This window comes from Balaenoptera ricei, chromosome 8, assembly GCF_028023285.1.
Source record: "Balaenoptera ricei isolate mBalRic1 chromosome 8, mBalRic1.hap2, whole genome shotgun sequence".
NCBI classification, from domain to species: domain Eukaryota; kingdom Metazoa; phylum Chordata; class Mammalia; order Artiodactyla; family Balaenopteridae; genus Balaenoptera; species Balaenoptera ricei.
Window position 1 is genome coordinate 14,886,401 of NC_082646.1, and position 25,529 is coordinate 14,911,929.

Consider the following 25,529-nt stretch of genomic DNA (forward strand, 5'->3'; position numbering starts at 1 on the left):
GTGTTTACCCGTTGATGTGTTCTCTCTCAGAACACCTATGTGCATGGCTGGTTGTGTATTGGGGTTCAAGCTGGGGGTGAGAGTATGTTTTCCACCCTCCAGGCTGATGCCAGTGGAGTTTTCTCCCTTTGCCTGGCCAGCTGGGATCAGCCCTTCATTCCAGCCGGCCCAGGCAGAGCTCCGAAGTGCCCCCTTGTCACCGGTCTGTCCTCGCCCATCTCTGTCCCTCCATCCAGGAGCTGGCTTCAGGCATCAGCTCTCAACACACCCCAGCCGTTGGCCAGGATGTCAAGGGCAATCCAACTCCAAGAGGAGCTGGGCCTACATCAAAGTCAAGGACTCTTTTTTTTTTTAACTTGTGGTAAAATATACATAGCATTGTATTTACATAAGACTGAACATTTTAACCATGTTCATGTGTTAGAAGTCAGTGGCGTTAAGTACATTTACAATGTTGAGCAACTGTCACCACTGTCCATCTCCAGAATTTTTTCATGATCCCAAACAGAAACTCTGTACCCATTAAACACTAACTCCCCACCCATCCATCCTCAGCCCCTGGTAACCTCTATTCTACTTTCTGTGTCTGTAAATTTGCGTATTCTAGGTACCTCAGAGAAGCATCATACGATATTTGTCCTTTTGTGTCTGGCTTATTTCACTTACCATATTTTCAAGGTTCATCTGTGCTGTAGCATATATCAGAATTGCATTCTTTTTTAAGGCTGAATAATATTCCATTGCGTGTATAGACCACATTCTGTTTATCCATTCATTTATCTGTGCACACTTGGGTTGCTGCCACCTTTTGGCTGTTGTGAAGAATGCAGCTATGCATATGGGTGTAGAAATACCTCTTCAAATCCCTACGTTCAATTCTTCTGTGTATATACTCAGAAGTGGAATTGCTGGATCATAGGGTAATTCTATGTTTAACTTTTCGAGGAACTGCCAAACCGCTTTCCACAGAGGCTGCACCATTTTACATTCCCACCAGCAATGCACCAGGGTTCCAATTTCTCCACATCCTCACCAACAGTTGTGATTTTTTTGTGTGTGTGATTTTTCATTTTTTGATAATAGCCATTCTAGTGGGTGTGAAGTGGTATCTTGGGACTCTCTCTTTTTATTCAAACTAATTACCTACCTCCCTCTCCATCTGGTTACGTTTTGTCTGCTGTTGCATTTCTCCTGGGCCCCTGAGCCCATACCAAATGATATCCCTATTCATTCATTCATTCACCCATTCATTTATTCAATAAATATGTATTGAAGGCCTATTACATGCCAGGCACCATTCTAGACACTGAGAACAAAATAGACAACACTCCTCATCCCCACGGCACTTACATCCCAATGGGGACAGATAGTCAAAGACATAAGTAAACTATATAGAATGTCAGATGACACTACTGCCATGGAGAAAAATAAAACCAGGAAGAAATGTAAGGAGCACTAGACAGAAGGCAGGGGGCAATCTTACAAGAAGAGCTTAAGGAAGGCCTCATTAAGAAGGCGGCATTTCAGCAAGGACACCACAATGTTGAGGAGGCAAGCCGTGTAGATATCCAAGGAAAGAGTGTTCCCTTGGATGGAAATGTGCCTGGTGTGAACAGCAAAGAGGTGTGTGCAGGAGCATAGGAAGCATGGGGGAGGGGAGACGGGTCCAAGAGGCATGGGGGTGGGGTCAGATCACGTAGAGTTTTGTAGCCATTGTAAGGACTTTAGCCTTGACTCTGGGTGAGATGGGAGCCTTTGACGGCTTGGAAGCAAGGGAGTGACATGATCTGACTTTGGTTTTAAGAGCATCCTCTCAGGGCTTCCCTGGTGGCCCAGTGGTTAAGAATCCGCCTGCCAATGCAGGGGACACAGGTTCGAGCCCTGGTCTGGGAAGATCCTACATGCCGTGGAGCAACTAAGCCCATGTGCCACAACTACTGAGCCCACGCACCTAGAGCCCTGCTCCGCAACAAGAGAAGCCACCGCATTGAGAAGCCCGCGCACCACAACGTAGAGTAGCCCCCACTCGCCGCAACTAGAGAAAGCCCACGCGCAGCAACAAAGACCCAATGCAGCCAAAAATAAATAATAAATAAATAAATTTATTTTTTAAAAAAAGAGCATCCTCTAAGAATGTCACTGTGTCTGTCTCCTCCCCACCCCACCCCATACTCACAGGCACCCAAGAAGGAGCTGCAGAACGGCGTCATCCGGGGCTACCAGATCGGCTACAGAGAGAACAGCCCTGGCAGCAATGGGCAGTACAGCATCGTGGAGATGAAGGCCACTGGAGACAGCGAGGTCTACACCCTGGACAACCTCAAGAAGTTCGCCCAGTATGGGGTGGTGGTCCAGGCCTTCAATCGGGCTGGCACGGGGCCCTCATCCAGCGAGATCAATGCCACCACGCTGGAGGATGGTGAGGGCACCAGTAGAGCGTAGCGAGTGGGTACAGATCTCAGCTGTGGGCAGAGCCAGGGCTGCCAGGGAGGGCTCGGGACCCTTCCCTGCTCCTGAGCCCCGTCGTGGTCCTGTGATCCACACAGGCTCCCTGGATCCCTCCATCTCCTCTCACCCATTGGCTCCTTGATGGATGCTTGGTCCATTTAGCACTCCGGGCCTCTCCATCCATTGGCTGGCTCTCTATCCATCGCTTGCTAATGCTCTGCCCATCGGTCTCTCTATTGATCTATTGGCCTGTCTGAGCGCCTGTCTGTGCACCTGTCTGACTCTCCATCAGTGCTTCTCCCTCTGCCTTTTCCTTCTTCCTCATTCTGGCCCCTCACCCATCTTTGTCCCCAAGCTCTTTCCTCTGCACTCTGGGTCCTGTTTCTCCTCCCTTACATCCTCCAGGTTGGAAAAAGGGCAGGAGCCACGTTACGTTTGTACTTCTGGGCTGGAATCTGTCCACCATCTATTTTAGGGACCTGAGATGAGACTGTGGAGTTACGATATCCCAAGGTCCATGGACAGAGGATTTAGGGCCTGATTTTTAAAACTGAATTCTTTGAGGACTGGAGAGCACTCCAAGTCTGATGAGTGAATTAAGGGGCCCGGTTTCTCGGGGGAGAGGGTTAGAAGGCAGCAGGAGCCTGCCTGCTCTCCAGGCACAGAGAAGACCCAGCTGGTACCCGAGCCTGTGCCAGGAAGGGAGAGGAGATGTGACCCTTGATGCCCCCCAGAGATAGAGCCGGGCTGGTCACAGCCCCCCAAAGAGCAGATTAAACAGAGCTTCCGTCTTGCTGCTCCTGCCTAAAACAAGGATGTGAGATTAAAACCTGTCACTAAGTCTGAGCTTGCCCCCAGCAGAGGGAGGGAACTGACTGCCCCAGTAACATAAAGCCATCACCCCATGGCCATCAGGATACCCAGCATTCCACCATTTTGTTAAGCATTCCATCCTTTTGTTAAGCAATGCCCTCTTCCTGCCTCATTCTCTCTGAAAATGGCAGACACCCTTGGGAGGGAGGATGCATCAGGTCAGAAACCCCTGAGAGTAGATTAGCTCGTACCAGTGGTTCTTAACTTTGGCTACAAGTTGGAATTATCTGGGGACTTTTAAAAATCCTGATGCTTCATCCCCAGAGATTTCCATTTAGTTGCTCTGGGGCACGAGCTAGGCTTTGAGAGGGAGCAGGTGTCAGTAGCCCCAGAGCACTGGGCCCCTGGGAAAAAGGGAGAACACAGAACAGAGAAAGGTGCATAGAATGCGGAGAGGTACAGAGAAGCACCTGAGCTACACTGCCACCAGCTCCCCGACCCCCTCCACCATCCCGAAGCCTCACCAGCCCCCCATCAGCCCGCTCCCTTCCATGATGCTGGCCACGGGCCTGGCTGGATTGAGGAAGATCAGCTTGTCGCCTCTTAGTACCATCAGTACCAATCCCAAGCAGTGCTCTGACACAGTGGTTCTCAAACCTGAGCGCACATCAGAGGGCTGTAAACAGATTGCTGGGCCCTCCCCCAGAGTTGTGCTTCAGCAGGTCTGAGGTGGGGGCCAAAAACGGGCATTTCTAATACATTCCCAGGTGATGCTGATGCCGCTGGTGTAGGGAGCACCTGTGAGAACCACAGCCTTAACAGCCAGGTCATTACCCATAGAAGGAGCCAAGGCTCACGGAGGTTAAGAACCTGTCCAGAGTTGCCCATCTAATGAAGAAGAGTCCAGGTCAAAATCCAGGCCTGACCCTGAATCCCGTCCTCTTTCTACTTCACCCTATTGTTACCCTGTTGCTTAGGGGCAGGGCTGGATGCAAGACCAAGGGACATGGATGCAGGATGCTCAGGGAAGTCCTGTCCAGGGAGAACAGCTGCCCCAAGACCACCCGGCACACCTGACCAAACACTAAACTCCGTCCACTGGGGCCATCCCAGAAAACAGCCAGGCCAGGCCCACCTTTGGCCTCCATCAGAGCCCCACCTCCCTTGCTTTGGGGGGCTGCAGTGGGGGGTGGGTGCTGGGATTACCAACAGGGAGAGATCAGCATGGGCTGTGGAGTCATTTTGCAAACAAAGGAGGAGAAGGGGATGAAAGTTTCCAGCAGCATTTGCTCAGCAGTTTTTCATACTTAATTAAGGCCCTCGTTAGCCTGTCAGATCCTGATCGTTTCCTTGCAATATTAGCACTCCTCCTGGGGTATTCAAGGACCCCTGCTTTAGCAATAGTGTCTCTTCCATAATTATATTACCTTCATTTTGTTCGAACGGGCGATCTGTATTAGTTTATGACACTGGGTCCCTAATTACATGGTGCTTATATTTTTACACCTAAGTAATATGAAACAATAATCATTCTCAAAGAGGATCGTTAGGATGATGTATTATCATTTAAATACTCATAAAAATTAGAGTTGCCTCTTGTGGGGCAACGGGATCTAATTACCTTCTATCCAGTCTGTGCCTCCTTTCTCCCACTCAGAGCAAAGCAGACGTGGCCTTTCCCTTTGCCCACAGCTCCTCAGAAGCCAGTGGAAGTGCCACCAAAGTTGTCACTCGCCAACGTGGCTCTTTGAGGCCTGGTGTCACCACTGTCTCTCATCATCATCATGCAGCAGGGCTGCCCACAGGGGGTGGGATTAGGTTAAGCTCAAAGGTAGGTCTCAGATGGAGAGGGTTAAAGGCAGAGCAGACCACCCAAGTTGGTCTTAGAGAGTGTTTTCCATCACCCAAAGCATTTTGGTGTCTTCAGATGCAGGGACAAGGGACAAAAATGTAATGATCCTAGAGGTCCTAAAGGTGTCCGCGGAACCTCTTCTCCCCTGCCCCAGGGTTGCTTGAAATCCTCTTTCCTTCTTTTCCTTCCCTTCAGCTTGGTATGAGGACACGAGGGTCCCTAGAGCCGGGCCTTGGTTCAGACCCCGAGCTCAGGTGACACAGAGGGCTGGCAGCCATCAGATAAGAGCATCAGTTACAGATCCCTCCAGCGCTGGCTTGGTCCTCCAGGTTCTGTTACGTTCAGCGGACGTGGACTCCCTGGGCTGTGGTGCCTGCTGGTGAATCCCCAGGGGCTCATGCCTGGAGGTCATCACCTTCTTCCCCCAGCGTTTACCCAGAACCAGGAACGTGCCACCCAGAGCCCAGGAACCAAGCTCCAAGGCTCTCTATTCACCCAAATCTCCAGGAAAGGAGACTGGGTTGACTTCCCGGTCACCAGCCCAAACCTCTCGTGACTCATTGAATCAGGAGGGCCTCCCACTTGTGTAACCCAAAGTTCCTCTGGCTGGGCAGCAGGGCCCTGCCTGCGCGTGGACGTGTCCTGTACCTTCCTAACCAGGCCTTTCAACTCTCCCCCTGCCCTGGCAGTGCCCAGCCAGCCCCCCGAGAACGTCCGAGCCCTGTCCATAACTTCCGACGTGGCCGTCATCTCCTGGTCAGAACCTCCACGCAGCACCCTCAACGGCGTCCTCAAAGGCTATCGGGTCATCTTCTGGTCACTCTACGTTGATGGGGGTGAGTCTGCTGGGAGTGGTGGCCGGCTCGTGGAGCGAGAGGCACGGGGTCGGTGGAGATCCATACTAAGAGTTGAGCATCTTCCGTGGGATGTCGAGTGGAAGTCCAGCCCCTCCTCCATACCTGTCATCCTGGGGTCAGAGCCGGGGCCAGGGTGGGTGGGGTACACATAGTCATCTCCCTGGTGGGGACGGACACCAGCTGCTCCTGGACAGCAGTATGTTGGGCAGTGATTTGAGGGGTGAGACAGGCACGTTTGCTTTTCTGATGGAATGTGTTGATATTAGGACTTTGTGGCCATGTCAGTCAGGGGACAGGTGGCACGCTCAAACAGGGCAACTGAGGAGACTTTAATGAAGGCGCTGCTTTCCAAGGAGTCTGGAGGGAGGACGGGGCCCATGGGATTAGCAGAAGCAGGAAGCCGTCACCGCCTAGGCCTGAAGGGGCAAGAGGAGGAAGCAGGGCCACCAGAACCCAGGGAGAGCCACCCCTCAGGCAGACGGGCAGTGAGGCATGTGGTCTGTGCAGATGAGCGGCCCAGGACCTGGAGAAGGGTGCACGGTGGAGCTGGGGGTAGGAATGGCAGAAGGAGAAAAAACAAGACAATGGCCCGACCCTTCGGGTGCCTGCTTTCCCCTGGGATGCAGTAGTCCAGACAGGCTTGTGTAGCCCCAGACACACCAAGCCCCTGCCCACTGGTGTAACAGAGCCCTTGCAGTGACCAGGAAGTCTGCAGTCTTGCAAGCCAGAGGCCCAGCATCCCAAACTACGGAAACGAGTTTGCCTCCCCAGAGCCTCAGCCTTTTGCCACTTGTTCCCTGGCTCCTCCCTTCTCTCCTGGAGGACCTGGGACTCCAGCTCATGGTCATCCCTCCGTGGCAGCTGCCCTCCCCTTCCCGACCTGGATTCTGCTCTGCCCAGAAGCCCTGCTGACAGTAGTTGTCTCTCCCTGCCACACCTCCATCATCTCCTCCCAGAACACAGAGACCTGAAGGTCTCCCAAGGCCTTATACGATGAGATGGCCTCACATATCTGTGCTGAGCCAGGGATGGGGCCTCGTTTTCCAGAATTTGCTTCCACTTTTCTAAGCCTGTGGGTCCCCACTCAGCCCTCAGGTGAGGAAGGCATCAGCCTCTCTAGTCTCCAAAGGCAACGTGGATTGATGGCCATGCTGCCCTCTTCCTGGGTCTTTCTCTGTCTCTAGTCCTGGACAGGTCCACCCTGGTTTCTGACCTTCCCAAAAAGGAAGGTCCCACCACTCAGGCCTCTGAGGTTCCCCTGCACCGACCTGGAGTCCCCTCAGGCTGGGCCTGGCGTCCTCACCCTCTGGAATCTGGCCGACTGCTGCCTACCCCTGGCCGGGCCCTCTGCCGGGCCTTGGCCTGCGCCGGGTCCCTGAGAGGCGCCAGGGTAGGTTTGCCAGCACTAATCTTCTACAAGCCGGTGTCTGGGGCTGTTTTCTGAAAAGCCAGTAGTCCCAGGGGGAGGGCTGTAAGCTCAGGAGTCTGTCTCTTTCCTCCTCCTAAGGCCCTGGCCATCCCATGGGACCCTCTCCCTAAGCCCTTCTTCAGAGTCTACAGCACGTTCCTTGGCAGAGCCAGGATGACAGGTCCTCGCTGAGCCCGAGGAAGGCTTGGCCCTTCCACCAGCCTCGCCCGCGTTCTCTGTGCGGGTTCTTTGCAGGGAGGGTGTCCTCAGTGGTGGGGAGAAGGTAACGGGGGTTGACCCCTTATCCTCTCAGGAGGTCAGGGTGCTGGTCCAGGAGTGGTCAGGTGCAGGGGAGGCATCCTCAGCCTGTCATCCCCCGAGGATCCACCGCCTCGGGAGAGCCGAGAGCCCAAGGAGGTGCCGGGCAGCCAAGAGGAACAGCTGCGGACTGGCCACCTGGTCCAGGCGCCCCTCCAGGTCCAAGTCACTCCTGGGGTCCCTCACATGGAGAGAGGTTTGGGTGGAGGACAGGGAAATGTGGCTTGGAGAGATAGAGAGATGGGACTATCCTATAGGGAGAGTATCAAGCTGAATTTGGTGCAAGGTTGACTAGGGGCCAAGGCCCGGCTGGCGTTTGTCGCTCACCCTGGTTGGGCCACTTGGGGAGAAATGTGGTCCGGGAGCAGTGCCCCAAATCCGCACCCATGAACTTGACGTGGAGGGTCCCCCTAGTCGCCACCAGCATGGAGTCAAGGTCTGAGCCCAGTGGAGCAGGCCGGCCGCGAGCCCAGCCTGGCGGAGGGGCGGCGGCCGGGGGACGGTGGCCTGGCCGGCCTGGGCCGCACTCAAGGGCTGCTCGTGTCCGGCAGAGTGGGGCGCGATGCAGAACGTCACCACCACGCGGGAGCGCGTGGAGCTGCGAGGCATGGAGAAGTTCACCAACTACAGCGTGCAGGTGCTGGCCTACACCCAGGCCGGGGACGGCGTGCGCAGCAGCGTGCTCTACATCCAGACCAAGGAGGACGGTGAGTGCGCTGCTCCGGCCCCGGCCTGGCCTCGGACCGCGCGGCAGCCCCCAGGGCCTGTGCCGGGCGCTGCCCTCGAGCCGCCCCGCTGCTCCCGCAAGGAGAGGGGTGAGAGCAGAGCCCCGTCCTTCGTCCTGTCCCTCTGGTTCGCTGAAGGGTGACTCTGAGGACACTGGGGAGAACACTGCTTGGGGAGAACACAGCTTACCGTAAGTGGGGGTGAGGTGCACCGGGACTCGAGCATAACCTCACGAGCCGCCGTAACCCCCCACCCCTGCAGCACTGGGTCAGAGGCCAGATAAAGCCTGTCCCCCCACCCCAGGAGCATACTTTATGGCATCTGCTCCCCTGCAGGGTTCAGCCTGCTGTCCTCTGGATACAGACGGTGGGGATTGGGGAAAACAGGAGCATCACCCCGCATATCCTAGGCTAGGGACCCGGCGATCACCCCACAGAGGCCCCAGCATGGGCCAGGCCCTGGACTCTGGTGTGCAGGGGGCTCTCAGGGAGGGAATGGGATGTGCTTCCACTTGGAGCTGTGATGTCAAAGCCCTTCTCCATGGGGGCAGAACTGGAAGAAAACAGAGATAAGGAGCCAGACCTCAAGGGGAGAGTGACGGAGTCAGATGGGGGAGGCTGGGAGCTGAGTCAGCCCAGGAGGGATCAGGGTGAGAGAAGGGCCAGACTTCCTGCCTGAGCTGGAGCTGCACACCTCCAGGGGCCTTGCTGGGTCCAGGAGGTGCTGTGTGTGACCGTGCACAGCTCCCAGCTCCTCTTCCACTTCCTTCCTCACCGCCCCCCAACCCCATCACTGAGTTGCTTCTAACCCTTCTGAGCCAGGTGCTATATCATCAGAAGAGTCGGTTGGTGTTAAGTGCCTTGCGCACAGTGGGCACTTCATAAACGGTAGCCGTGGTTGCCATCATGGCTTCCTTCCCACGCAGCCTCGGTTTATTCAAAGGATACAGAGACCCACAGTCTAGGTCCCACCCAGACAGTTTAGCAGCAGGAGCTGGAGGGGTGAGAGGAGTTAAAAGGAGCGGCTCTAATGTGGTGATGGAGATGTTCCCAGTGCAGCCCCGCGCTTGGTGACTTGGTGACCGGACCCGCTCAGATTAAATGCTCCTTACTCTCCCTAAGCCCCCCCCATTCCATCAGATCATCCCCCTCCCCCACTTAAGATCTGAGCAATTAAATATTTACCAACCTGCCCGCCCTACTTTTCCCATCATTAATCCCCCCATCGAGGTTTCCTGGGACAGCTCCTGGCAGAGCCACCTGGTCTTGTGTGGAGACCGAACGGAGACGGTGCTCAGCGCCTGGCCCCTTTCAGGGCCTCAAGGACACACACACACACACACACACACAAACACACACACACACATACTGGCACCTTCTTGGCCTCTAGAAATTAACCACCCAGACCCCCAGACTTTTTGTGTCCTATTCTGATGCAAGGCCTGAGTTGTAAGCACCTACACATGTTTAACTGACCAAGGTGAGACCCCACAAGGGTATCCAAAGGTCTAGGAGCACCATCCCTCCCTACAAGGAGCTGTCGACCCCCTACCCTTGAGCTGCCTACAGAGCCACACACAGGGACACGCACAGGCAGGGGCCAGGTCCCAAGGCAGCAGCTTCACTGAGTGGAAGGGACACTGGTAAACACAGCAACTGTGTGTGCCCCAGCCCTGCCACTTATTGGCAAGTCACTTAACCTTCTGACCCTCAGTTTCCTCATGATAAAATGGGGACAGTGCCTCTTCTAGACGTTGTAAGAAACAACATAGCTATAGAATCCTTTCTAAAATGTCAAGTGCTAGCAAATGGTGGTTGCTTTATACCTGCCAAGAGCTGGCAATGAAATGACTGCTTCTGATGGACGCAGGTGCCCTTGAGGGAAGCCTAAGCTAAAAGGAGCCTACTGTCAGATGAAGTCTCATCCAGAACAGTGGTCATAACTTGACATGTGTGTGACGTGCCATCATAAGCATGATTTAACCTTCCAATAGCCCTATGGGCTAGGTATTCTTTCCATTTTAGAGATGAGAAAATGGAGCCCTAGAGAACTAAAGCAACTTGCTGAAGGTCACAGAGCTAATGGGTGGCAAATCAAGGCTTTCTTGCCTCCCTAGCCTCTATACTTTCCATCATACCACTTGTATCGGTTAGGACGCCTTTGGTTGATTTTAGCAATAAGCATATTTATTATCATATATAACAAGAACTGTTGAGTAGGGCAGCTCCAGGGTTGGTTAACGCAGTGATTCCGATCTTTCTGCTCTGCCATCCTCAGCCTGTCAGCTGTTCCTCCCATGATTTCAAGAAGGCTGCAGCTCCAGGCATCACGCCAGACAAGACAGAGTTCAGGATGAGAGAAGCAGTCTCTTCCTATGGGCTTCTCTTGGGAGTAAAAGAAACCTTTCCCAGAAATCCCCTCAACAGGTTTATGCTCATTTCCCATTGGCCACAGTGGGGCAATATGCCTCTAGCGAAGCTAGTCACTGAAAGGAGAATGGAATTATCATGGCTGACTTACTCTACGCCTGATAAATCCTCTTGTGTAGGTGATGAAGACAGCTTTCTCTGAAGGGTGGAGGAGCATGGGTGACCCAAGCAAGAGTGAGACTCTGTGTGCAAGGAATAGGAAGGAATGATAGCAGAGGGGTAGGTGGACAGCCAAGCCCGCCCCAGCCGCGCTGCTCCAGCTCCACCAGATTCTCCCATTTGTAGGTGGTGGTCATTACAGTTGTTACTCAGCTGACTTGGAAAGCAGACAGACCCACATTCCAATTCCAGCTGCGCCATGGGACAGATACCCTAATCTGAAGACTCTGTGACTCCGTACCCACCGCTATCACTCCCCCTCAGGAATTTGCATTTTGCCAAAGGAAAAAAATTACCAGAAAATTGAGAGAAAGGCAAGATACATAAAAAGATAAAATGCAAACATATCAATTCAAGCTCATTTCTTAAGTCCAGATCTCTCAGTCTGAGCCTGGTTTCAGGCTGGCTTGGCTGCACTAAGTTCATGCGCTACAAAACCTCTTGCCTACCGCTTGTCTCCCCTGTGAATACCAGACCTAGCTACATGGCCTCGGAGTGCAAAGTTGGGTTGGATTTTTAGACCACTTTATATGTCTTTAACTGAGGAAGAGGCTTGAACTAGAGCCGCGTGTCAGGACGGTAACTCTTGTAGAAGCACGGAGGATTGATCGCAGGAAGGGGATGGGGGAGATAAGGACTTGGGTCAGAGAGGCCTCTTAGAACCTGTGGGCATCTAGACAGAGAAGAGGAAGGTGTGTGCTAGTTCAGCAGCAGTGAGGATGAAGGGAGGAGGAGGGACACGTCTAGGGAAACATATCAGAGGAGTTCCACTTCCAGGAATGGTAGACGCGGTAACTCAAACCCACTCTCCTCCTTGCTGGGACACTAGGAAATATGAATAAAATATTTTTTAATACTTGCTTCAAGGTATCAGAGAGCTGGCAGGAAAGTAAAGAGTTACTGGGCCAGGATCCGAGGGAGAATGGAGGCCCAGGAGGTGAGCCTGGTATTTGGAACAGCTCTTGCCCTCGGGGGCATTTGCTGAATCTGGAGGCAGTGACTGAGAAACTGAGCAGTACTAGAAAGACATTAATTGGAGGCCAGGGCCTGCTAGGGTGTGTGGGTCTGTCTGGTGAACCCTCCTCCCATCCCCCTCACCCCCCCACCCCCACCTACTTTGAGTTGAGACCATGAAGGGCAGAACTCTAAGATTAAAAGTGGACCAGAAGTAGCTCAGCCTCAAATCATCTCAGTCCTAGAAATTAGATTGAGGTGACCTCAGGTTGCTAGTGCCCCAGGTTGCAGGTGCCTGTCAGAAGCAAACATGAATTCTCTCTTTAGGAAGATTACATCACCTGAGACCTCAAATTATTTCCACAAACAATTTTGCAAATAATGTGTCTGGCATACAGTAAAAAATAATGGTGACAATGTGAACAAAAGCCAGCAGAAAAAAAAAAAAAAAGACAAAACAGATCCACAAGAGTTCCAAACATAGGTTTTATCAAATATGGACTTTAAAATAATGATTCTTAACAATTGAAATTTGAAATTTTAAGAGTATTGGAAGCTATCAAATGGAAAATCTAGAAATAAAAACTATTAATAACTGAAATTAAGAACTCACTAGATGGGTTTAACAACAAATTAATCACAGCCAAAGAGATAAATAGTGAACTGGAAGATAGGTCAGAAGATAATATCTTCTGATATTATAAAGACAAATGAATGGAAAATAAAAGAGCAAATAAGAGATATAGAGCAGTGATTTTCAAACTTTACTGTGCATACAAATCACTTGGGGATCATGTTAAAATTCAGATTCTGGTTTAGTAGATCTAGGGTGGAACCTGAGATTTTGCATTTCTAACATGCTCCCAGGTGACACTACTGCTCATCCATGGACCACATTCTGAATGTCAAGGACATAGAAGATGTGAGAAGATACCCCAAAGAAGAGGAGAAAGAGAATGGAGCAGAAGATAAAATGTCTGAAACCTTTTCAAAGCTGTGAAAGACATCAAGCCCAAATGCACGAAGCTCTACAACCCTCACAGGCAATAACTTAAAGAAATCCACACCTAGGCTTATCATAATAGAGCTGCTAAAAAACAAACACAAAGAGAAAAATCTTAAAAGCAACCGGAGGAAAAAAAGACCACTTACCTTCAAAGGAGCAAAAATTAGATTGTCAGCTAACTTACCAGAAACAATGGAAGCCAGAAAACAATACAATGGTATATTTAAAGTATGTGTGAAAAAGTAGTTATCAACCTGTGATTTTTATACCTAGCAAAAATATTTTTCAAGATTAAGATGAAATAAAGACATTTTCAGACAAAAAAAAAACTGAGAGAATTTATCATCAGCCTACCTGTCCTGGAAGAAATACTAAAGGGTATTCTTTCACTAGAAGGAAAATGATCCCAGGTGGAAACCCAGTGATGTAGGAAGGAAAGAAGAACAATTAACGGTGAATATATGGGTAAATCGAAATCAATATTGATTGCATAAAATGGTGATCATGTCATCGTCTTGAAGGGGGATCTAAAATATATACAGAATTAAAATATACAACAATGACATGTAAATTGAGAGAGGGTAAATGCAAGTTCTAAGTCCTTGCATTGTCTGAGAAGAAAAGTGCCAATTAATAATGTTAGACTTTGGTAAGGCAAAGATTCACATTGTAATCTAAAAGTAATTAAAGACTGTATTATAGCAAAACTAACAGAGAGGGGGAAATAGAGTATTTTTAATACTCAATCCAAAAGAAGGCACAAAGGAAAAAACAATAGGTGGGACAAATAGAAAGTATTTAGTAAGATGGGATATTTAAACCCAAATATATCAGTAATAGCATTAAAGATAAATTGACTAAATTCTCCAATTAAAAGATAAAGATTGCCAGATTGGCTAGCAATGAAACAAAACCCAAATATGTGCCGTTTATAGGAGACATCGAAAACATAAAGGTGTAGAAAAGTTAAGCATGAAAAGATGGAAAAAGATAGACATACCATGCAAAACTAAGAGAAAACTGGAATATTAATATCAGATATAGTATGCTTTAAGGCAAAAAATCATTCTTAGAAGGACACTTTGTTATGGTAAAAGACTTAATTTACTAGGCAAATAAAACAGTTCTAAATTTTTATGAACTTAATAACCTTGAAATACATAAAACAAAAACCAACAGCACTACAGGGATAAATAGATAAATCTATAATCGTAGTGGGAGATTTCAACATATTTCTCTCAGTAACTGATAAGAAGAAAAAAGTATGCAACAACAGAGAAGATTTGAACACTGCAAATTGCCCCAGTGGCCATCCATAGACCCCCTTGAATCCCGAAACTGCAGAGACCCCTGGCAGAGGTAAATGGCAAGGCTGTAGCAGTGAGGAAGGGCAGAGTTAAGGATGATTGCCAGCTTCTGGGTTCAGGTCCCTGGATGGATGATGATGCTGTTTTTAATTATTTTATTTAACCTAGAATTGTTGACCACTTATTAGATTTTAAAAATTGAGGTAGGTGCTAAAAGCTGAGAGTCAGGGGAGGGAATGCAAAAATACTAGTTGTTACAATCTACTGAGCGTCTTCTATGTGTTAGGCACCATGCCAGGTGCTTTATTTTAATTAGCACTAATTCTCACTACAGACCTTTAATGTGGTTGTTATGTCCCTATAGATGGGGAAACTGAGGCTCAGAAAGGTAAAATAAGTTGAATAGGATACCATCACAATCTTCAAAGGAGCATAAAAGCTCCCAGGAGGGAAGACAAGTCACAACAATACAAGGGGAAAGACCAAGAAGGAGACTGTGGGCTGCAAACAGGATGCTTCCAGTCTCCCAGGCAGAGCCCTGGGGTCCCAGCCAGGCCAGGCAGGCTCAGACATGGGAGCAAGGGGAGGTCAGAATCCATACAGATTGGATCCACTTAGGATGGATTTCTCAGCCAATTCTAAAGTAGACTTTCCCTCCTGAAAAGAGAAAGGGCCTAGCCAGCCCCCCAAGGGCTGTGCCCTGAGCACATGGCAAGGAAACACAGTCACCCACTGGCTGACCACTGACCCTTGACCCTCGGGAGGAGGTCTGCTCTGTGAGTCTCTAGAGTCCCCAGCCTCAAGGAGCTCACAGGTCAAAAAGCAAAGTGACCTGTATATTTGTTTGGCCTAAGTACAAGCTTTGTTAGTAGAGCATTGGGGCGGGGATCAGATTAGGGTCTTTGGGATCAAGATGAATTCCTTATGGGTTCTGTTTCTTTCTTGTGTATCTTAAGTCCTTGGTTCTGGCCAAACAGTTCTGAAACTGGCCACTCCCAGTGCTTCCATCTCAGAGACTTTGTTACAAGCCCCTAATAATCACCACCTGTTTGCCATGCTAGAACCTCCTCCTTTAAACCACAGCTCAGAGATGCCTCCTTCAGGAAGCGCTCCCAGATTGATCTGCCTCACTCTCCCCACCCTGTCATTCTTTCCCAAAGGCTTTGCTCCTCCTTTCTCTAAACTGACCCGACCTTCCCCTGCTCAGTTCCAGGTCCCCCCGCTGGCATCAAAGCTGTCCCTTCATCCGCTAGCAGTGTGGTTGTGTCATGGCTCCCCCCAACCAAGCCCAACGGGGTGATCCGCAAGTACACCATCTTCTGCTTCAGCCCCGGGTCTGGCCAGCCGGTAAGTGGGCCCAGGGCCAAATGATGAGCAGGACAGGAGAAAGAGAAAGTACCTGTAGATCAGCTGGCTTCTGGGCCAAACCCTGGGGCTGCTTATATCTGTGCTTCTTCTTGGATTCATGGATAAGTATGGGCACTGGTCACCCAAGAGTGGCTAAAGCCTTACCCCAGTCCATCTTGGGTCAGTCCTCTGTTCCAGGGGCTGCAAGATTATCACAAGCCCTGGAAGCTCCTTTGAGTCAGGGGTCACGTTCAAGCAGGTGGGAGGACAGGGCCTCAGCTCTTCTGGTCTGGCTGACCAAGGAAGCTCCTAGCAGATCCCAGAGCTCTGGACTGGGGACTCGCTGGCCCACGGCCTTTGGAAATGAATCAAATTTTCAGTATGATCAGTCCGGGCTTGGAGGGCTGCTGGAGCTCTACCCTGAGCGGCCCCCTCAGCATGGCGCCAGTTGAAGAGAGAGGAGAAGATGGGGGACAGATGGGGGAAGGCAAAGGCATCTCTCTCTGGGCCAGGGTCTGGGCCTAGCCTAGGGGAGAGGGCTGAGAGATAGCTCTATCTGCCCAAACCCGGGAGCAAAGTGGGCAGCCCCCAGGCTGGGGCACAGTGCGGGGGGCTAACCCCTGCCCTCTACTGAGGGCTGCTAAGAGGGACGAGAGGATGAGGGTGCCGTGGGATATGCACCCATATCCCATAATAGGCATCCTTCCCTCTGCCTCTTTCCTTATCTCCAGCCACTCAACCAGAGTTCTGCTGGGTGACTGCTCTGGAGCACACCTCTTATAGTTACAAGAGCAGGTGCAAAGACACCTGCCCTTGGGGCGCTTCCAGTCTAGTGGGAAAAGCAGAGGGGTGCTCCCGGGGGGGGGGGGGGGCGTGAGTACTATCAAGAGATGTGCTCAGGACCGGGGAGAGCAGGGGGCAGAAGGAGGCCAGCTTCTCCCTCCATCAGCAACTTGTGATGTGACAGCAGCCCCAGCACCTGCAGATGAGCTTCTGGCAGCCCGGAAAGCTGCCCTGAAATTGCTCGGTAATTGTGTCATCATCTCATCCTCTGTCCTCTGCTTTCCTGTGGCCTTTCTGAATTACCCTCTGAGCTGTAGGTGGCCCCGCTCCTCACCAGTGAGGCCAGAGTTCTATTACCAGAGGGGAAGCCCAGAAATGTCTTTTCAATGACTCCGTCCCCTCCTCTCCATCCTCACAGCCACTACGTCACATGCAGAAAAGTACATATATGATGACTATACAACTCCATGAATTTTCACACATCCAAGTATGCAGAAGGGGGGATTCCCAGAGCAGGGAACAGGACAACACCCCAGAAGGTCACCACCCTCCCCCTGCAGGCGTAACCACCATCCTGACTTCAGATTAGCATTTCCTCTTTTTGTACTTTATATTACACACACACACACACACACACACACACACCATTTGCCTAGCTTCTTTGACCCAACATTATTTTGAGTTTGTGAATTTCATCCATATTGTTGTGTGTGGTTAGAGATCATTCACTGTCACTTCTGTATAATTTTCAATTACGTGTGTGTGTCACAGTGTATTTATCCATTGTGTTATCCGTTGATAGGCATTTGGGTAGTTTTCCGTTTGGAGCTATTACAGATGGTGCTGCTGTGAAAACACTTGTCCGTGTCTCTTGGTGCTCTTGTGTATGCGTTCCTGTTGGGCCTATGAGAGGAACTCCTGGATCACGGGGTCTGCAGGTGTTAGGTTGAGAACACCCTGCCCTTGTTGGGGGGTTGTACCAATTTTCCAATCAACATTTTCAGCCATGTCTTCTGCCCCTTTTGCCCTCCTCCTCCTGCCCCTCCCACATACACACATCCTAGGCTCTTGTTACACTCGGCTTGTCACCGTCTGGACAGCCGCTCTGCCTTTCACCCCCCACCCCTCTGCCCCTGCGGATCCTACCGCCCATGGCATGTTCTTCATCCTCTAGCACACGCTGAATGCATTCGCTGGCAGTTAGCTGCTCACTCACCTGTCTCCCGCACTGGTCTGAGGGGCTCTGTGAGAACAAGGGCAGCATCTACCTATTCATCTTTGGGTCCCCAGCTGCGGAACATGGTGCCTGGAACATCATTGTCACAGAATACGTGTTTGATGAATGAATTACTAGCAGCCTGACAATTGTAAAGCCTTAAACGTTGGGCAAGTTTCCCTTCATAAATTGATGAGAGGGTGGGAACTCATTCTCCAGCTTGGGTTTGTATGGTCATTACTTCCTCTGATAATGAAGTCTTTCAAAGGGATTGGTATCTGGAAACGCAGCCTCCTCATTAACTCAGGCTCCAGGATCCCCAGTCAAGTGGCTGGGGACACATCTGCCAGGCTCCGGAGCAGAGTGCCTGGTCCCCATGCCCTCCTCCTGCTGCTGGAGATCTGGGGACCCTCCCTCCTTCCTCTTCATGCCCCGAGCATGGAGGAACTGCCTCTCTCCTGGGGAGATTTCCCATCAGACGTTGTCACACGGGGGGTGGGGCAGATGTGCTAGTGTGATGAGAACTGCAGTTCAGCCATGTTGCATGGCAGGGACTGGGCTGAACGAGGGACCAGGGGACCTAACCACCACGTGTGATTGTGTAATATGATTGCTTTGCAGAAATACATTCCAGATTCCAAACAACTGCATCACAAATTCATTTATGAAAGAGCTCCAGTAGTGAGGGCACACTCGTGTACATGTGATGGTGCAAGACTGTGGGAGTGAGTGTGGAGTGAGAGGCAAATGCACGTGAGTCTGAGTGTGTGTGTACATACTGGAGTGTATGAACTTGTGTGTGCGGAATCCTCGGAATAGATGTGGGAAACTACATATGGTGCAGGATCCCAGGAATTACACCCTGGGGCTGGCCAGAGCTGCATTGAGTCCTGTTAGAAATTTTACCAAACAATTTAATACACTTGTTGTTTTTCTCTGATTATCAAAATAATATGATTTTATTGAGAAAATTCTGTAAATATATAAAATATAGAGAGGAAAGTAAAAATTACTTGTACTCTCATTCCCTAAAGATAAACATTGGCAATGTTTTGGTGTATAATCTTCTAGTCTTTGATCTGTACGTATACCATGGTTTTGTTTTGGTTTTTTTACAAAATTAAAATAAAATTTTACACAATGTGATATAATCTGCATTTTTCATGTAACATATGAAGGCACTTTCCCACACCATCGAATATTCTTTTTTATTGAAATATTCTTGACATCAAATATTCTTTTTTTTTTTTTCTTTTTGGCTGCACCACATGGCTTGTGGGATTTTAGTTCCCTGACCAGGGATTGAACCCAGGCCCTTGGCAGTGAGAATGCAGATCCTAACCACTTTACCACCAGGGAATTCCCATGACATCAAGTATTCTTTTAAAATATTATCTGTATGTACATAATCTATTTAACCAGTCCCCCAATTATTCTATATTTAATCTGTTTTTAATTTTTCACCATTATGATGTTTCATTGACAGTTCTTCATAAAAGTTTTTATGTACACGTTTTATTTTTTTCTTAGGTTAAATTTCTATAGGAATTCCTGGGTCACAAAGAGTATGAGTATTCTTAAGGTTTGCATACACGTTTGCAAATTACTCTTCAGGAATTTTGCACCAATTTATACTTCTTATACAGCATTATAAGTAGTATATACTTTTTCCTTGCACCCATACTAATCCAAGGTATTATATATTTTTCTTTTTTTGACAGTTGGGATTTTTTTAAAAAGAGGTCTTGTTTTAAGTTATATTTCTTGGATTACTAGTTAGGTTGATTATTGCTATGTGTTTTCTGGCTGTTTTTTTCATCTTTGGGTAATTGTCAATTCATGTCCTTTGTCCATTTTTTATTTGGGTGTATCGTGGTTTTCTTCTTATTGATTTGTAAGTGCTCTTTACACATTAAGGATAATAACTATTTTTGATCATATATGTTGCAAGTATTTGCTTGCCTTTGATTCTAGTTTTTATTATACCATAGGTTTTCTTTTTGTATAATTTAAATTTATAAATCATTTTCATTTATGATTTTTACCTTTATTTTTGTTTTTAGGACAGATAAATATTAACCTATAGTTTCTACTTTCATAGTTTTACCTTTTTTTAACCTTTGATTCACTGGGACTTTATTTGGGAGTAGAGTTGTGTATTTCTGAAAGTGATTTCAGGACATTCTTAGGGAATCCAGGTTAAAAGAAGGCACCCAGGATCTGGGTAATATGCTAATGCCTTCAGGGGGAAGCCAAAGCATTCCTGCCCTGTGTAGACACAAATGTACATTCAGGTACACACTGACACACACAAGCAAGTACACTCAACTTTTCTCTACACATGCATACACACACACACCTCCACCCTCACAGAAAAACGTGCCAGGAGAAGACCATTTCCCCGTTTACAAAAGACTTGCACACCCCTTGCCTCATATGTGCCTCACTGTAACCACACAGGGTAGGCCGAGCTGTATTGCTTTCTCAGTTTGCAGGAGAGAAAACTGAGGCCCCAGAAACCATGGGAGACACTGTGGATCATATAGCAAGTGAGGCAAGCAGGTATCAAAGCCACTGCCCTGCCCTGCCTCGTGCTCAGATATGACCTGCAAATACCCACACGGTCGCCAGTGCTACAGCCTGAAAGGACTTCCCAACTACTAGGGCTCAGGGTGGCTTTCAGGGACCTCCTGGATTCAAGGCCAGATCTCCACAAGGGAGGCAGGAGGAGGAGTTTGCCAGGGAGCTCTGTGTGTGTTGTGGGGATGCCTGTACCTTCTCCCACGCATCTCCCTGAAGACAGTCTGGGGCCAAAAAGGATGTTTTCTCCTATTATAAGTCACTGGGCCCCTCAGCCCTCCCATGCCGGACAGAGAATGTCCTTCTGTGACCCCATATCTGTCTGGTGGTCTGTCCCTCAGCACGTGCGTGAATGTGTCTACATGTCCGTGTGTGTGAGCGTGTGCATGTAGGTGTGTATGTGCAGGATCCCGTGACTGCAGAGATAACTAATTATTAGCTCCCTCTGGCCTTGGGGGCCCCCCATCTGTTCCGGGGCTGCTCCCCCTCCCTAGACTTCCTCCCTGATTTCAAAGATGCCCTGGTGCTGTCCTGCTTTCCCTTCCCCACAGCTGACCAAAAAATAAAATAAAATGAAAGTCAGCCCCATCCCGCCTGCACCAGGGAAGGGGCTGACAGGAGGTCTGCAAACTAGCGCTTATCAAAAGCGCCTTCTCAAATTCATTTCAATATCTGAGCCTCTGGTTTCCAAGGCAACGTAATCTTTTCATCAAAGCAACTGGTAAAACCACTGGGATCCGATATTGTTTTGTTGGCAACTTGTCAAAACTGTCATTTGGTTAAAAAAATTTTATAGATTTATATAACCTACAAATATATATATGGTGATCTATACCACTAATCATCATTAATAAAGTGCTGCCCCCTGAAGGTTTCTTAGTTCCCTGTCCCACTCCTTCGTCCCCCAGAGGTGGGGGGGGGAGGGGGGAGGAATGAAGGAGCAGTAATTAGACAGTAGGGCTGGGAGGTGACGCTGAGTGGGGACAGGCTGGGGGAGCCTGTCTACAGCCCTAATAAGGCAAATGTAGTCATTTAGCTTCTTCCCAGAGACTCCCTTTACTCAGGGTTCTCCTGAGACCCTCCCTCCTCCCTTCTCCCTTCTCCATCTCTCACTCAGAACACTCACATTTCCTGGCCTGGAGCCACAGTGGCCAGCGCCTATTTCAGTCCAAGAGGTAAACTGAGGCTGACCCAGCAACACGCCAGAGCAGGCCCGTCAGCTCCCAGGGCCGAGCCCCGTGCCAAGTCCAGGGCAAACTCTGTTCAGTGTGGCTCCAAAACCAGAAAGGGCAGACTAGGCAGGATCCTGCCTCCCCGGCCCCCAACCCGGCCATCACCTCCTCTGAGCCCAGGGCCCCCAGCAAGGCTGGAGGCGGAGGTGGAGGCCCAGGAGCCTTGGTTCTTAGCATGCGTTCGCCTCTGCCCCGCAGGCTCCCAGCGAGTATGAGACGAGTCCGGAGCAGCTCTTCTACCGGATCGCCCACCTAAACCGAGGACAGCAGTACCTGCTGTGGGTGGCTGCTGTCACCTCTGCCGGCCGGGGCAACGGCAGCGAGAAGGTGACCATCGAGCCTGCTGGCAAGGGTGAGCAGCCTGGGACTGCGGCAGGGGGCAGAAGCCGCCCCGGCCTAGAATTCCGGTTCTCCCCGGGGAGGGGATGTCCTCCCTCCACCCTGTCGGTGACCTGGCTGTAAGGGGAGGGCGGCCGCCCGCCTCCCTCCTGCACGCACCAACACCGGGCCTCTGCTGCCCCCTGACTCCCAGAAAGCCTCACCACAGGCTCGAGGCAGCACCGCTAGCCAGGGGCGCTGGGCGTAATGCACCCTGGTCCCCAACTCCCAACTCCACCCAGCTCAGCTGGGCGTAATGCACCCTGGTCCCCAACTCCCAACTCCAGCCCAGCTCTGCTCCTCCAAAGGGGACTGAGGTGGGGTACACTGCTTCCACGGCACAGAGAGCTGCCGAGACGGCCCCCTCCTTCCAAAGCCGGGGCACCTCAGGTAGGGGTGACCCCACCGATCAGTGGTTTGTTCAGTCAACAGACATTTACAGGGGGCGTGCCGTGAAGGAGACTGTGGGCTAGATGGGACGCGCAGGGTGAATAAGACCACGTCTATTCTTGGGGGTGCCCCGCCGAACCGCTGACCTGGGCATAAGTGTGGCATGGGGGCACGTGTACCCCCACTTTACCGGGAATGCCAGTTCTGAGGCCTCAGCCCAAGATCGAGACAGAGGCCACCTTGCGGAGCTGCCGGGCCGCCTGCCCGCGCTAACCCTGGGGCATGGGACTTAGCCACACAGGCCCGAGACTTCCAGCCTCTGCTCTGACCCTGGGCTTCCCTGGGCCCTCCCTCGTCCCACAGCCCCCTGTCGCTGTAGCCCTGGGGCCCCAGGACCAGGGCTCGGATGGTTGGTGCCTGCCTCAGCCCAGCCGCCCTCCAGGGGTGACCAGCTTCCTTTGGCTGAGACCCGAGAGGCGCCTGCCCTCCCCAGCCTCAGGCTCAGGGTCAGCGGGCACTGAACGGAGGGCCCACAGCGGCCCTGCCAGCGGGGGCTGTCATCCCATTTTCCAGTGGACACTCTGAGGCCGGGGTGGCACGGTCTGCAAAGACAGCTGAGAGTGGTGAGCTAGCTCTTCTGGCTCCAAGTCGGGGCTCTTTCCACGCGGCCTCAGGTGTCTAACCTCCCCTGGCCCCTCCTCCCAGAGGGGCTACCCACCCCTTCTTCTGGACTTGTCTCCTTCAGGAGGGAAGGGGCTCAGGACCTCCGATCCTCCCAGGACATCTGGCGCTGGCCCAGAGCATGGTCTGAGAGCCTGGGCGTCTTGGCTGAAGGCTGGCCCCTTCCCCTGTGGAAATTAAACGGAACACGTTCCCAGAGGGCTTCGTACTTCCTCGAATGTGGACATCATGCTCTTCTGTCCTCACAGCAGCCCTGGGAGGTGGAGGGACAGGAGGCAGTCCCAGCCACAGGGCAGAACTGGGTCTAGAATGGGATCTCTAGAGCCCCTGGCGCCATCCCCGAGGCCCCCAACACTTCCCTCTGCCCGCGATGGAGGCTGTCTTCGCTGGGACCCTCTGCCCAGTCCACGTCTTTCTGGTCCCCGGCGGTCCTCCACTGCCCCAGGCAGCCTTCTGTTCCTCGGCGGCCCTTCCAGACCTCACCTACTGTCCCAAGCCCATCGCCCCGGCGCTGCCCTCAGAGGAGAGGAACCTCCATTCCCTGCACCCAAACCTCTAAGCATGGCTTCCTCAGCCACCTTACATCTTCCCTCTCCCCAAGAAGGGTCCCATGGCTCAGTGGGGCTGACTGTGGCCCCCCGAAGCACGTGGTTGCTTGGTTAATTTAACACTTTCAACCCTGGGCCTGGAGATCTCCAAGGTGCCTGACACGACTACCTTCTCGCTGGGCCCTTGGCATCTTTGCCTCCCTTTGCTTTCCGTGATGCCGCCTGTGCATCAGGGTCCTTTCAGCGTGCCCCTGTCTCCCCGGGGACATGCCTTCCTCCTCTGCGCCTGCATGTTGTGGACCCCAGGGCTCTGCCACTCCTCTGTCAATCTGCAGTCCCCCACCTGGTGACCTCAGTCAGTCTGCTGCTGAGTTCACATCAGTGCAGTCCAGTCATCTCTCTCATGCTCCAAAACATTTATATCCAACTGCTTTCCAGCTACCCCCGTGGGTGTCCCCCAGGTTTAGCATGAGCAGAATCTTCCCGTCTCTCCCACCTGCCCTGCTCCTCCTCCTGTGTGCCTCAACTCCACGAGGGCACCAGCACCCATCTGGTCGGCCCAGCTGGAATCCTGGAAGTCACCCTCACCTCCCCCTCTATCTCTTCCCCAAAACTAGGGAGACCCCATGTCCTGGCATTTCTTCCCTGAGCCCCTAGTCTGTTCTCCACCACCCTACGTCACCTCTCGCCTGCACTCCAGCCACTGTCTTGTCCCTGGTCTTCATCCTTCAAGATCACCTCCACCAAACCATCCTCTGCAAGCAGCCAGGGATTTATCTAAAACTCTATTTTGAACATATCACTACTTACTTGTAAGCCTCCTCGTGACCTCAAGGGGAAGCCCAGCCTCCTTGAGGTGCCAGCAGAGCCCTCCATGCTCTCCTCCAGCTCACCGCTCTGGCCCCGGCTCTGCTGCCCCCTCTTCACTCACCCTGGGCTTTGGTCACCCCAAAGGATCCTCCCACTCGTCGTGTGTTTCAGGCCCCCATGCCTCTACTCAGTGCCGTTCCCCCTTCCGACATGCCTTTCCTTCTCTGTGTGGTGAATTCCTTCTTAGCCTTCAAGATTCAAGTCAAAGCTTCCAATTCCAGAAGCCGCCCCGGCCTTCACCTCCACCACCACTGCATTGCCAGAGTTCATTCCTCCTCCTTTCTGCTCCGAGGGTTACTTGTCTCTACCCCTACCATAGTATTTTTCACCCTAATGATTTTTTTTTTTTAAGTGATACTTTACTTGAGAGAGAATCCAACAGTATAATTAATTTATTTTTTTAATTAATTTATTTTATTTTTTTTGGCTGTGTTGGGTCTTCGTTTCTGTGCGAGGGCTTTCTCTAGTTGCGGCGAGCGGGGGCCACTCTTCATCGCGGTGCGCGGGCCTCTCACTATCGCGGCCTCTCTTGTTGCGGGGCACAGGCTCCAGACGCGCAGGCTCAGTAGTTGTGGCTCACGGGCCTAGTTGCTCTGCGGCATGTGGGATCTTCCCAGACCAGGGCTCGAACCCGTGTCCCCTGCATTGGCAGGCAGATTCTCAAGCACTGCGCCACCAGGGAAGCCCCCTAATGATTTTCTTAAGTATCTGTCTCCCTCTTGGAGGGTGAGCAACTTGAGGACAGGGAACGGATCTTACGCATTTTGTGGCTCCTCAGAGCCTCCTGTGAACCTGGCCCAAACAGGTATTTGATAAGCGTTTGTTGAATCAATGACTCCCATCTGAAATTTCCTAGACTCTCCCCCAACCCCAAGCCCAAGGTAGCAGTCAGGTAGGGGAAGGAGGACTTGAATTGTAAATTCAGAAGCCCTGAGAAAGGGGAGCCAGTGCAGTGTTGGTGGTAAAAGTGGGGTGTCTCTCATCCTTTCTCTCCTGTAGCCCCAGCAAAGATCATATCCTTTGGGGGCACCGTGACCACACCTTGGATGAGGGATGTCCGGCTGCCTTGCAATTCAGTGGGAGACCCAGCCCCCGCCGTGAAGTGGACCAAGGACAGGTGTGTGCGGGACCCTGCAGGGATAGGTGACCCCCGGGGATGGGCACAGCAGAAGAGCCATGAAGAGAACCAATGTCCCTCCCTTCCAGCGACTCAGTCACCTCCAGCCC

General features: G+C 51.3%; 1 protein-coding gene across 1 annotated transcript in view; it reads left to right on the forward strand.

Moving 5' to 3' along the window:
• DSCAML1 (DS cell adhesion molecule like 1) overlaps positions 1-25,529 on the forward strand; it is a 348,912-nt gene that overhangs the window by 311,552 nt on the left and 11,831 nt on the right. Inside the window, exons 17-22 of the mRNA XM_059929303.1 lie at positions 2,179-2,419; positions 5,803-5,949; positions 8,248-8,403; positions 15,485-15,624; positions 21,634-21,787; positions 25,302-25,419. Of these exons, the coding sequence (XP_059785286.1) occupies positions 2,179-2,419; positions 5,803-5,949; positions 8,248-8,403; positions 15,485-15,624; positions 21,634-21,787; positions 25,302-25,419 (956 nt within the window). The remainder of the gene's footprint in view (positions 1-2,178; positions 2,420-5,802; positions 5,950-8,247; positions 8,404-15,484; positions 15,625-21,633; positions 21,788-25,301; positions 25,420-25,529) is intronic.